This window comes from Solea senegalensis, linkage group LG8 (assembly GCF_019176455.1).
Source record: "Solea senegalensis isolate Sse05_10M linkage group LG8, IFAPA_SoseM_1, whole genome shotgun sequence".
Classification (NCBI taxonomy): domain Eukaryota; kingdom Metazoa; phylum Chordata; class Actinopteri; order Pleuronectiformes; family Soleidae; genus Solea; species Solea senegalensis.
Window position 1 is genome coordinate 884,627 of NC_058028.1, and position 13,340 is coordinate 897,966.

General features: G+C 43.6%; 1 protein-coding gene and 1 long non-coding RNA gene across 2 annotated transcripts; one reads left to right on the top strand and one right to left on the bottom strand.

The window, feature by feature from the left end:
- Nucleotides 1-4,787: 4,787 nt before the first annotated feature.
- On the top strand, nucleotides 4,788-8,344 carry LOC122773997 (extracellular calcium-sensing receptor-like). Its single transcript, XM_044033043.1, has 10 exons — nucleotides 4,788-5,119; nucleotides 5,250-5,538; nucleotides 5,606-5,692; nucleotides 5,790-5,897; nucleotides 6,002-6,168; nucleotides 6,269-6,731; nucleotides 6,806-7,030; nucleotides 7,107-7,230; nucleotides 7,329-7,801; nucleotides 7,874-8,344. Exons 1-10 carry the CDS (start codon nucleotides 4,848-4,850, stop codon nucleotides 8,312-8,314), a joined length of 2,649 nt encoding a protein of 882 aa, XP_043888978.1. The 5' UTR covers nucleotides 4,788-4,847; the 3' UTR covers nucleotides 8,315-8,344.
- A 3,548-nt stretch (nucleotides 8,345-11,892) lies between these two features.
- LOC122773999 lies at nucleotides 11,893-12,597 on the bottom strand. The gene is made up of 3 exons (XR_006360934.1): nucleotides 12,371-12,597; nucleotides 12,087-12,295; nucleotides 11,893-12,004 (listed from the first exon to the last, which is right to left on the bottom strand). It is a non-coding gene; the product is annotated as an uncharacterized LOC122773999 (long non-coding RNA).
- Between the last annotated feature and the right edge of the window lie 743 nt (nucleotides 12,598-13,340).

The following is a 13,340-nucleotide window of genomic DNA, read 5'->3' on the forward strand; positions in this document are numbered from 1 at the left end:
TGATCATATCATAGACTGTGTTTGTATGAAAGTGTAAGTTGGTTAACTGAATAAAAACTGAATAAAAACCACCACTCCAGACTTTCATGCTTGTTCAGTTCTGAAGAAACATTGTTAAAGTTCGATTTTGACTGTTTTTATTTTGGTGTTTGACGTCATTCTGTGCAGAAATCTTTAAAAAGTGTGTCCGTATAATAAAACTATGAACTGGAGGAGCTGAGGATCAAACCACTGCATGACCTGTTCTACCACTGATCCACCACTGTCACACAAAGTTCAGATACACTGTGATAATATGTTCACAGCTTCCCCTTCTCTCTCTCTATTCTCTCTCTAGATCACGAATCATTCACAGCTCCTGTTTCCATGGAAACACTGACAGGAGTTCACAGCCATACACAAACACCTTTGCCTTCCAATTCTTCTGTCTCACACACACACGCACGTGCACAGACACACACACACACGCACGCGCACACACACACAAACACACACACAAACACACACAGACACACACAAACACACACACACACACACATAGACACACGCAGACACACAGACACACACACACACTCACATAGACACGCAGACACACACACACACTCACTCACACACAGACACACACACACACACACACAAACACACACAGACACACACAGACACACACAAACACACACACACACACACACATAGACACACGCAGACACACAGACACACACTCACATAGACACGCAGACACACACACACACTCACACACACAGACACACACACTCACACACACGCAGGCACACAGACACACAAACACACGCACAGACACACACACACACGCGTGCACAAACACATAGACACAAACACTGCACAGACACACAAACACACTCACGAACACACATGACACACTCACACACACGCAGACACACAGACACAAACCGCATAGACACACACACAACACACTCACACACACACACATAGACACACTGCAGACACACAGACACACACACAGACACACACACAGACACACTCACACACAGATAGACACACACACCACACACACACACACAAACACACACACAGACACACACAGACACACACGCACACACACACACATAGACACACACACGCAGACACATAGACACACAAACACACACACAGACACAAACACACTCACACACGCACACAGACACACAAACACACGCACAGACACACACAAACACACGCACACACACAGACACACACACACATAGACACACACACAGACACACACACACATAGACACACACACAGACACACAGACAGACAGACAGACAGACAGACACTTTAAAGCAGAGCTTCCAGTCCATAATAAAAACAAAGGTAGTTCTACTTTGAAACTGGTTCCATCGTTTTCACCTTGGGAAGTTAAAATAGATGTTAGTTCACTGACGTTCGAGAAAACCATCAGTTTAGTTTTATCTGTGTATTAAACACAGACTGTAACAACATGATGAAAGGCGTTTGTCAAGTAGTCACAGGTTGATAAGATAATCCATGATGAAGAATAACAATAACAACTTATGCTCAACTCTGTCAAAAGCCTTAATGTGAACATCCTCATGTTGAAAGTGATCATCATGTTTGTGGATTTTGGTTTTCTGGACAAACGCTGGTTCAGTCTCTGGTGGGAGAGTAAATCCTGGAACAGACACTGAACCCCACTGTGACTGTGTCTGTGGCATTTAGGTGATGAAAAATGTGCTGTATGAATGAGTGAGTGTTAATGGCTGAAAATACTGACCATTAACCATGTGACAGACTGTAACAGCTGACGCTGAGACAAATCTCTTTATATATGAACAAGAGACATTATTACAGTAAGCCAGTAACAGAGTATTTCTTTATCTGTCCACCAGGGGGCTCTCTTGCACTGTAGAACAGACACATAACTGTCACTCAGCAGCTTTAGAAACATAGACATACAACAGTATGTTATTACATGGTGTCTGTGTGTAACCCTAACCCAACAGCTAAGTTAAGTGCAGGGCTAAGGTAAGTGCAGGGCTAGGCTAAGTGCAGGGCTAAGGTAAGTGCAGGACTATGGTAAGTGCAGGACTATGGTAAGTGCAGGGCTAAGATAAGTGCAGGACTATGGTAAGTGCAGAGCTAAGGTAAGTGCAGGGCTAAGGTAAGTGCAGGGCTAAGGTAAGTGCAGGGCTAAGTGTAAGGTAGCAGGGCTAAGGTAAAGGTAAGTGCAGGGCTAAGGGCTAAAAGTAAGTGCAGGGCTAAGTTAAGTGCAGGGCTAAGGTAAGTGCAGGACTATGGTAAGTGCAGAGCTAAGGTAAGTGCAGGGCTAAGGTAAGTGCAGGGCTAAGGTAAGTGCAGGCAGGGCTAAAGTAAGCAGGGCAGGGCTAAGCTAAGCAGGGCTAAGCAGGGCTGGTAAGTGCAGGGCTACCAAGGGCTAGGCTATAAGTGCAGAGCTAAGATAAGTGCAGGACTATGCAGGGCTAAGTTAGGTGCAGGGGCAGGGCTATGGTAAGTGCAGGGCTAAGGTAGTGCAGGGCTAAGGTGCAGGGCTAAAGCTAAGCAGGGCTAAGGTAAGTGCAGAGCTAAGATAAGTGCAGGACTATGGTAAGTGCTAAGGTAAGTGCAGGGCTCAGTTAGGTGCAGGGCTAAGGTAAGTGCAGGGCTAAGTTAAGTGCAGGGCTAAAGTAAGTGCAGGGCTAAGTTAAGTGCAGGGCTAAGGTAAGTGCAGAGCTAAGGTACTAAGGTAAGTGCAGGGCTATGGTAAGTGCAGGGCTAAGGTAAGTGCAGGGCTAAGTTACGTGCAGGGCTAAAGTAGCAGGGCTAGGCTAAGGTAAGTGCAGAGCTAAGCTATGGTAAGTGCAGGGCTAAGTTAGGTGCAGGGCTAAGCAGGGCTATGCAGGGCTAAGGTAAGTGCAGGGCTAAGTTGCTGTTAAGTGCAGGGCTAAGGTAAGTGCAGCTAAGATAAGTGCAGGACTATGGTAAGTGCAGGGCTAAGGTAAGTGCAGGGCTCAGTTAGGTGCAGGGCTATAAGTTAAGTGCAGGGCTAAAAAGTGCAGGGCTAAAGTGCAGGGCTAAGGTAAGTGCAGGGCTAAGGTAAGTGCAGAGCTAAGGTAAGTGGTTGTTCTGGTAGCACTTGGTTGATCATTCCACCAGCATGAATGAACAATAACCAACGACCATGTCCTCATAAGACATAAGGACATCACATACTGTAGCTGTGATGTCCTCATAGCACATCACATACTGTAGCTGTGATGTCCTCATAAGACATAGGACATGTAGCTGTGATGTCCTCATAAGACATAGGGACATCACATACTGTAGCTGTGATGTCCTCATAAGACATAGGGACGTCACACAGCTGTCCTCACATCAATACTGTAGCTGATGTCCTCATAAGACTTCACATACTGTAGCCGTGATGTCCTCATAAGACATAGGGACATCACATACTGTAGCTGTGATGTCCTCATAAGACATAGGGACATCACACAGCAGTGTGATGTCCTCATAAGACATAGGGACGTCACATACTGTAGCTGTGATGTCCTCATAAGACATAGGGACATCACATACTGTAGCTGTGATGTCCTCATAAGACATAGGGACGTCACATACTGTAGCTGTGATGTCCTCATAAGACATAGGGACGTCACATACTGTAGCTGTGATGTCCTCATAAGACATAGGGACATCACATACTGTAGCTGTGATGTCCTCATAAGACATAGGGACATCACATACTGTAGCTGTGATGTCCTCATAAGACATAGGGACATCACACAGCAGTGTTTTGGTGGAAAGAATCAGTTTTGTGTTGTTTCATTTGACCAAAGTTTGAGTTGTGTTTAGTTTCCAGAAATGAAAGCACACCTGAACAACAGTCATGTGTTTGGTTTCAGTCCACGTTGACTTGACTCGCTCGTGATCGACTCGCTGTCATAATGAGTTTCTCACTGCTTGATTTCATTTTCTCGTCTTTTCCCAGTTTGCAGTCACATGTGAACAGTTACAGAACACAGTGGAGCAGCCAAAACTCAGAGGATCCAATTATGTTGAACTGTGTGAACCTCCTGAGACTCAAACTGTCACGCAACATCAATGTCACATTTGTTCACTTTTAATCAGCTTGTTTTCAGAAACAAGAACGAGCCTTCCTTCCTGCCTTCCTTCCTTCCTGCCTTCCTTCCTTCCTTCCTTCTCAGAGAACTCTGTGTGTTAACCTTTTGTTAATTGAAAGGAAAGCAGTGTAAGAGTGGGTGTGTCACACTGGGACACATTAACTGTATAAACAAAGGCCTGAGGCAGCGTAACATGTTGCATGTAGTATTCCCTTCTCTTCATACTGTTTTATCGCCTCTAGGCTTTTTTCTTCTAATGATATCCTCATTAACTCATCATCATCACCATCATCATCATCATAGCATGTTTGATTTAATATAAGAATAAGACAAGTATGAAGAAATCTGATGAAATAAACAATCCTGCTTCTCTTCCTTTTTCTGCATTAAAGTTCATTTAGGGTTTGTAGTATTTCTGTGTGTGTGTGTGTGTGTGTGTGTGTGTGTGTGTGTGTGCGTGGACACTGAGACACTGAGACAGAACTCATCCTATCATTGTCACGTGGACTCAAGTGCACAATCCAGACCGTGTTGTTGTTGTTGTTGACTGAATGTTGTTTTCCATTGATCGGCAGCTCAGGGGAAACATGCTCAGGTTGACAGATGTTGTGATATGAAGCCTATATAAGCTGCAGCACTCCAGAGCGGATCACTTGTCTGTGACGCTCTTACACTGTGATATGAGAATGGTGTGTGCTGTCAGAGCTGCTGGTGAAGCACAAACATCACATGAATCATTTTGAGATGAGATCATCAGAACGCACTCTTTCATGGAGAATAACACAAGTTGGTTTTGTGAGTCTCATGTGTTGTGGGATTTTTCCTCATAACACCCAACAAGAGTCCAGCCAACAATGTCAAATCATCCCAGGCTCCATGTCCCTGCCTGTGCTGGAGAAGAAGGGGGACATCACCTTGGGGGGACTGTTCTCTCTTCATGATATGGTGGAGGAGCACAGTGTCTCCTACACGTCTGCACCTCCACCCACACAGTGTACAAGGTAAGCTGTTCATTTTGCTGCAGGTGAGTGAGTGAGTGAGTGAGTGAGTGAGCGAGTGAAAGCCCACGTTTGTGAGGAACATCATGTCTTTGTGGTAAAAATGAAAACATCTTTCCTTTTCTTCTTTCAGATTTAACTTTCGGACGTTTCGTTGGATGCAAACTATGATCTTTGCAATCGAGGAGATCAACAGAGATGGACGACTCCTCCCCAACATAACACTGGGCTATAAGATCTATGACTCATGCAGCACACCTCACCAGGCTCTGAGGGCGGCCATGGAGTTAATGGGGACTGAGAAGAGCTCGGTGCAGAGTAAGGAAACGTGTCACGGGAACATTCCCGCAGTGATCGGAGACGGCGGCTCGACGCAGTCTCTTGTCGTGGCTCGTTTCCTCGGCGTCTTCCACATGCCACAGGTCAGTTTGTTTTGCTGAGGGTCAGACATTATTCTATTCAACTTCAAAGTGTGTTTTCTTCATGCAGGTGAGTTATTTCTCCAGCTGCGCTTGTTTGAGTGACAAAAAGGAGTTCCCTGCCTTTTTGAGGACCATGCCCAGTGACTTCTTCCAGGTTAGAGGGAGCAAACAAATGACATAACAATAAAAAAACCCACCACATTATTTCTAAAATACTGTGAATGACTTTGTATTTTTCGGTCTTCTTTTAGGTAGACGCACTCGTTCAGCTTGTCAAGCATTTCGGCTGGAGTTGGGTGGGTGTGATTGCAGGCGACGATGACTATGGCCGTGGTGGGGCAAATATTTTTGCTGATAAGGTTAGTCTGTACTGTCATCATTACAATATATTACCTTTATAAATGAAATAACTACAATAACCAATACTAAAGTGAATGTCAAGTAAGTTGTCTCTCTGTCTTAGGTCAGAACGTTAGGTGCTTGTGTCGCCCTCCATGAGATCATCCCTAAGAACCGAGCACCAGCAGCAGTTTCATCCATAGTCTCAAAGATCCGCTCCTCTGGGGCTCGAGTGGTTCTTGTGTTTGCTGTAGAACAAGATGCAGCTGCTTTGTTTGATGAAGCACTCAGGCACGACAACTTGATCTGCTCTAGTATTTATAGTATAGTTTCTTTTAAAGCTTGATTTTTTAATGCCTCTTGTGTCATCATAAATATTGTTTGCATGTAGAGAGGACCTCACTGGGATACAGTGGCTGGCCAGTGAGGCGTGGAGTACGGCTGCTGTCCTCTCTTCTCCCAAAAAGTACCACCAAATTCTTCAAGGTTCTATGGGCTTTGCCATTCGTCAGACACACATTCCTGGATTGCAAGACTTTCTGCTTCGCTTGAATCCTGCAGGTGCAGATGTTCCTGAAAATCCCTTTCTAAAACCTTTCTGGGAAGAGGTGTTTCAGTGCAGCCTGGGTTTGACGACCAACGGCCAGGAACATACTGATGAGAGGAAACCTCCATGTTCTGGAAGTGAAGAACTGGGGAATGTGACAAATATCTATTCAGACGTTTCACAGCTAAGGATTTCCTACAATGTCTACAAGGCTGTCTATGCTATTGCTCATGCACTTCACGCAATAAGAAGCTGTGTAAAAGGAGACCCGCACTGTCCAGATCCAGACAACATCCAGCCCTGGCAGGTAACGTTCCACATGTTCTATAATCCTGTCTGGATGATCAGACTCAAATGATCAGAAACACTTTCTTTCCTCAGTTGCTTCATCACATAAAACAGGTGACATTCGTGAACTCGTTTGGTGATGAAATCAAGTTTGATGAGAATGGTGATCCTGCAGCCATGTATGACCTGGTTAACTGGCAGCTGGCAGCAAATGGAGGAATGGAGATCACCACTGTTGGTACATTTGACGAGATGTCTGGAAAACAAGAGCTCCAGATTCAGGAACAAAACATCATATGGAATGGAAACCGTACCAAAGTAGGGACTAACTTGAAGTTTTGCTGGTTGTGTGCTTGCTCTGTGAGCGGTGTAGCATGTGATTCCTCTTGCTTAGGTACCCTTGTCAGTGTGCAGCAGCATTTGTCCCCCAGGAACCCGGAAAGCAATCAGACCCAACTTTCCTATCTGCTGCCATGATTGTGTGGTTTGCACAGATGGAGAGATCAGCAATCAAACCGGTGAGGAAGACCTACTTTGTACCAGCTATGTTTTCTCTTCTCTTCTCATCTCATCTTTGAGTGAAAAGTCATGCGGCGCCTTCTTCTCTTTCCTTTAGATGCCATTGAGTGTGTGCGGTGCCTGCCTGAGTTCTGGTCCGACTCTCAGAGGATGGCCTGCATCCCCAAAGAGGTGGAATTTCTCTCCTTCAGTGACACGATGGGCGTCGTCTTGACGGCTATTTCCCTAATTGGCTTCTTCTGCACCTGCACTGTGGTCGTCATATTCATCCATCACAGAGCCACTCCCATCGTCAGAGCCAACAACTCTGAGCTGAGCTTCCTGCTGCTCTTGTCCTTGACTCTGTGTTTCCTGTGTTCTCTGACCTTCATCGGCCGGCCGTCTCAGTGGTCCTGCATGCTGCGGCACACTGCATTTGGCATCACCTTTGTCCTCTGTGTCTCTTGTATTCTGGGGAAAACTATCGTGGTGCTAATGGCCTTCAAGGCGACACTTCCAGGCACAAAAGTGATGAAATGGTTTGGACCCGCCCAGCAAAAAGCAATCATTATCTTCTCTACACTGATCCAGGTAAAGCCTTGGAATGACACTCTTTGTAAACTTAAATAACTTTTTAATCAAACTTGTTTTTTCTTTATTTAGGTTATCATCTGTATAGTGTGGCTGTTTGTTGCTCCACCCACTCCACGCAAACTGATGCCACGCGAGAGTCCGATAGTCATTCTCTTGTGTGATGAAGGTTCACCTGTAGCGTTCGCTCTGGTTCTGGGCTACATCGGCCTGCTGGCCTGCCTTTGTCTCGTCCTGGCCTTTCTGGCGAGGAAACTTCCAGACAACTTTAACGAGGCGAAGCTCATCACCTTCAGCATGCTTATCTTTTGTGCCGTGTGGGTAGCCTTTGTTCCCGCCTACATCAGCTCTCCAGGAAAGTACTCCACGGTCACAGAAGTGTTTGCTATCTTAGCCTCTAGTTATGGACTGCTGGGCTGCATCTTTGCACCAAAGTGCTATATAATAATCCTGAGGCCAGAGAAGAACTCCAGGAAACACTTATTGTCCAGAGTTGCCACAGACAAGTTTTAGAAGAAAATGTTCAACCCATTTATTAATGTATGGTCTTTTACGTTGATAAAGTGAGGAAAAATAAAAATATGAAGGTTCTTGTATGGCTTTCTACTTAATACCACCAGATGGTGGCAGTGTGCTGTCAACACTCGTTTCTGTCATTCATCATGTCCTCCCTCTTAAAATATCTTTCCCTGATGGTTGATCATTATTTTATTATTTACAAACATGCTGCTGTAAAGACTAGTATTTGTCATAATTAAATATACTAAATAAACTGATATAAAGCGGAAGAAAGACAAAGAGGAGTCCTTTTCTTGTATCAAACATTAGGTATGAAATAACATGTGAAGAACATCCTGTGCTATTTGGCAACAGCGTTGGTGCTGATTTGACCTGTGAGAGAACGCTGAGGCCCAGTGTCTCTGAGGTATGCTCAGTGGAAATACCTGCTGTCATTCATTAAATCCTTACACTCCAGACGACTTCACATAGAAGCAGCACGCCTGGCTGTTTCCTACAATAACAAACTCAAATGTCAAACATCTCTGCGTCTGTCCACAGCTGCCCTCAGGCCAACATCGATTATCCACCACCGTTTCATCTGTTGTTCCTTCAGAGGCAAAGAAATCATTTGAAAGATGAAGCAATGTTGGTTTCCTGACATCTGTCAGATTGAAAACAGTGTATTGGAGTATTTACATGTATTATATGACAGTGAGTTGATCGTAACCTGGCTCTGTTTCATTTCAAGTATTATTCTCTATCATCACTACATCGTGTATTCAGTAAAAGAACATAAATAAACAATACATCATTCATTAGAATGAGAAAACACGACATACATATGTTTAGAGTGTTGAAATGTGATGACAGAGGTTCTCTGACAGTTAAGACATAAACAAAGAGGGAAAGTTAAATTAGGTTCCGACCTTGACTCAGTGGGAGTTATTTACTCAGTCTTGTCATCACTATTATTGTTTTTTATGACCAGATGTTTTCGTTTTTCCATTTGGAACACGAGAGGGTTTACCCCACTACAACAGATGTTAAAGAAGTACAACTATGAAGTACTATGTGCTGGAGGGACGAGATAGCAGTGACATGGATGAACAGCTAACACGTGCAGGGCACATGGTCCCTGTAGAGAAAAGGTTTGAGATACTGTAGGTTTGTAGCTTTAAACAGTTTTAGTCACAGATAATTGTGGGTCATCATCTTTCATTAAGGAAACAACAACAAAGATATACATATACATATATCGGAAAAGTCCTCTCTTTGTAAAAGTGAAGATTGTAGATAACTATAGTGGCCCTGGATGGTTCCTGACAGGTGTCTTCTGTGGTTCTTTCTGCTGAGTGTGGCTTTACTCTAACTTTCTTCAGTGCGTGATCACCAAAAGACAGCGTACGCTTGCTTTCCACGCACACACACAATCTGTGGAGCGCCAGGTGGAGACACTGCAATAAAAAGATCTGAAAATGAGTCATTATTAGTCGGGTTCAAGCACAAGGTGCGTAGAACCCTATTAAAATCACAAGAGTTATTATTCTTTCTCACAATGAATCACGTTTTTGAGACCCTGATCATACCACAAAACTCACCAATTTTTGCAACCGCATCAGACCTGGTGAAAAATTAGGTGTATTAGTTGTTTGGGGAAAAAACTTGTATTAGGTCATCTGCTGTTGGGTTTAACGTACATGAACGAAACTTGGTACACACGTTCATTAGGTGGGGACGGTCAAAAAAGTCCATGTCCAAAAGTCCTTTCCTGTGAATACTACAGGAAGGCCGCCATCTTGGATTGCACGCCAAATCGGAGGCAATTTTGGCCATTTCGCACCAATTGAACTAACTTGTCCTAGAGCTTTCATGTGATCACCTTCAAACTTGGTGTGGTCACTGTGGACAAGTTCAGGAGTTTACAGTTAGTAAAAATGTCACATGGCGTATGAGGACAGAGCCGGCAAAGTTGCCGAAAATATCGCATTTCTCGCAACACACAACGAAACTCTTATAACTTTCTGATGATCTCAACCAAACTTGTGGTGATCGATGATGGGTCACTGCTGGAGATGTCTATGCAAAAACTCTCAAGTTTGAAAACATTGCCTCCTGGTGGTGGCAGAAAATAAACAAAAAAAAGTGTTTGCTTACGATTTCGGGAATAACTTTTACAGAGTATCAAACTCGAAATTGGTGAAAACACATGGTAGATAATGCATGCTGATGCATGATATGATAATGCATGATGGCAGATCGTATAACGTTGTTGCCATGGCAATGGTCCAAAGTCAGATTTTTGCGACAAAAAGCATCATCTCACAACCAAAATGTCGGTCATCTTTCTTTTGTCGAATTCATGATGTTCGGATTCTGAGACTTGAAGAATCGTGTCCTCGCCCTTCACCATCTTGGGTCACCAGCGTCTTCTTTGTCCACCGCTCGCTTGTTCCCAGTCTGATCTTTACTTTGGGAACATCTTGTACATCTGTGCCTCACACTTTGGTGTTTCATTTAACTGTTGAATATTTTCCTGTTATCTGGCTGTGATTCATCACATCACCTATCTGAGGCTGAGGCAGTCAGAAATATTAGCATTGCATGTGTGGCTGCTCATACTGCTGCTGGTGTCAGGTACTCCAGCACTTTTCCAAACAACTCTACTAAGTGCTTTCCATAGTAGAAAAATAAAACCTTTAAGCATAAAATGGTAAGACAGAATTTAAAGATAAAATGAAAAGCCAGATGAAATAAAATAGTAAAAATACATCTGTAGTTAAAAGAAGGCATTTTAAAGCAAAGTCTAATGTTCAGTGGCATATTTTTATGCATTAGCCATATTTAGTGTTAGTGGCTAGAAGTAAGGAAGTTGTGAGACAGGGGGAAAGTAGCAGCATCACCATCCACTGTAGCATTCCCTGCTTTAGAGTCTAATTTATTATATTCCCTTTAAAACCTTGTACAAATCCATATAGGGTTTGAGTTTTCTGGTTAAGATCAACCGAACACTTGGAGCAGTGTCAAAAGGTGCCAAGTCTACAGTAACAGATCAGTGCAATTCGTTTTAAAAGAATTCCACATCTTTAAGTTCAAAGCACTAACTTGTCAAAATAACACTCATCACAGAAAAAATACAAGTCAACCATAAAGTTAAGAACAAAAGTTTTACTTGATATAAAGAAGGCAATAAATACAAGTTTTCAATGTCTAACATTACAGGCTGAAAGTAGCAGTGTCTGTACACCATCACCATCTACATGTGATGTGACTCACACTACAAACATGTCCATTCCAATCCTTTGTTTCAGAGGAAGATAAAAGCATATCATGACAGACAGAGTCACAAAATCAGATGGATCCTTGTCTGATTTTGGAAACTGCACAGTCATGGTATGCCACTCAGTCAGGACCCGTGGCCAGATTTCCTCACACACAGAGAAGAAGGGGAAGGACGAAATGCCTTACCATGTTACGAGTCGACTCAATTTACCTTGTTCTCTGTTGTGTGAAGAAGACCCAGCTCATGAAATCTTGACTGATTTAAAAATTGAGCAATTAAATAACTCAAACATCGATGCTGTTGGCTCATGCAGAGAGGGTGATGCATCACATGTACAGTGTTTTGTCATGTGTGGTTGTGGGTCAGTGGGGACGGGGGTGTTAAAGTCCATTTAACCAGTACAGTTTGGCAAGGTCCAGCATCTAACAAAAAAAATAAAATAAATAAGAGTCAGCACAAGTAAATATGGATTAAACATATCGAGCACCATCTGAAAGAACGTACCTGAAGACATCCCGTGGAAAAGGTCGGTCCATCTTGGGCGAAGTCCTCTTCGTAGAAGGGCCGGTTCATCTTGGGCAAAATCCTCGTCGTAGAAGGGTCGGTTCATCTCGGGTTAGGTCATCACCACAGCCATCCAGGACGGGACTTCTCCAGGTCGTGGTGTCCAACATGGAGTCCTCTGATCCAGGAATGTGCTGCAGCGTTCATCTCTTCAAAACAAGGAAGAATTTGATAAGTCACAAGAAAAAAAAAGTAAACAAATGACAAATCTTTAGGTAGCTCACCTGGTCAAGTGTGACAGGTCCTCACATCTAGTCAGAGCTCACTGATGGATGCCCTCCCTAACCTATACCTGCCTTTCCTGTCCTACACTGACAGTTATAAGCATCTTTGCCAGCCATTTGGGACGATGTTAACCCCAATGTCTTTGTTGGCTGCATGAAAAAGTGTAAATCTCACAGTTGCCCAGACAAACGTTCCTTCTGATTCCGTAGCCTCGCCACAAAAATGTCCACTGCTGAAACCCTCATTTTGCTAAGCATGAAATCAATTCCACTTTCCTGTCCTCAGATCTCATTTTCTCTCCCTGCAGCCTTTCAACAACCATTGCTGTTGTTACATCTGCGAGAGGCAGCAGTTTCACAATTCAGAGCTTCTCGTGTGTTTAGCAAGACGTGGCATCAGAGTATTGACAAAGTAGACACCTGAAAATGCTCGACCCCAATTTAAACAAATGCTTCATCATCTACATGTGATGTGATTTACACTACAAACCTGTCCATTCCAATCCTTTGTTTCAGAGGAAGATACATGCATATCACGACGGGCCGAGTCACAAAATCAGATGGATCCTTGTCTGATTTTGGAAACTGCACAGTCATGGTATGCCACTCAGTCAGGATCCGTGGCCAGATTTCCTCACACACACAGAGAAGAAGGGGAAGGACGAAATGCCTTACCATGTTATGAGTCGACTGTACCTTGTTCTCTGCTGTGTGAAGAAGACCCAGCTCATAAAATCTTGACTGATTTAAAAAGTGAGCAATTAAATAACTCACACATCGATGCTGTTGGGTCATGCAGAGAGCTTGCGATCTTTTGCATGGTTTCCCAAACATTTCGAGGTCAGATTACTGACCCCAACAATGTCAAAGTCAATGATTTTCTGTCCTAAACTGATGAAGCATTTGGGTAAATGAGATCAAGCATTTGAAGGTGTTTACATTGTTAGTAGTCTAATGACACTTCTTACCC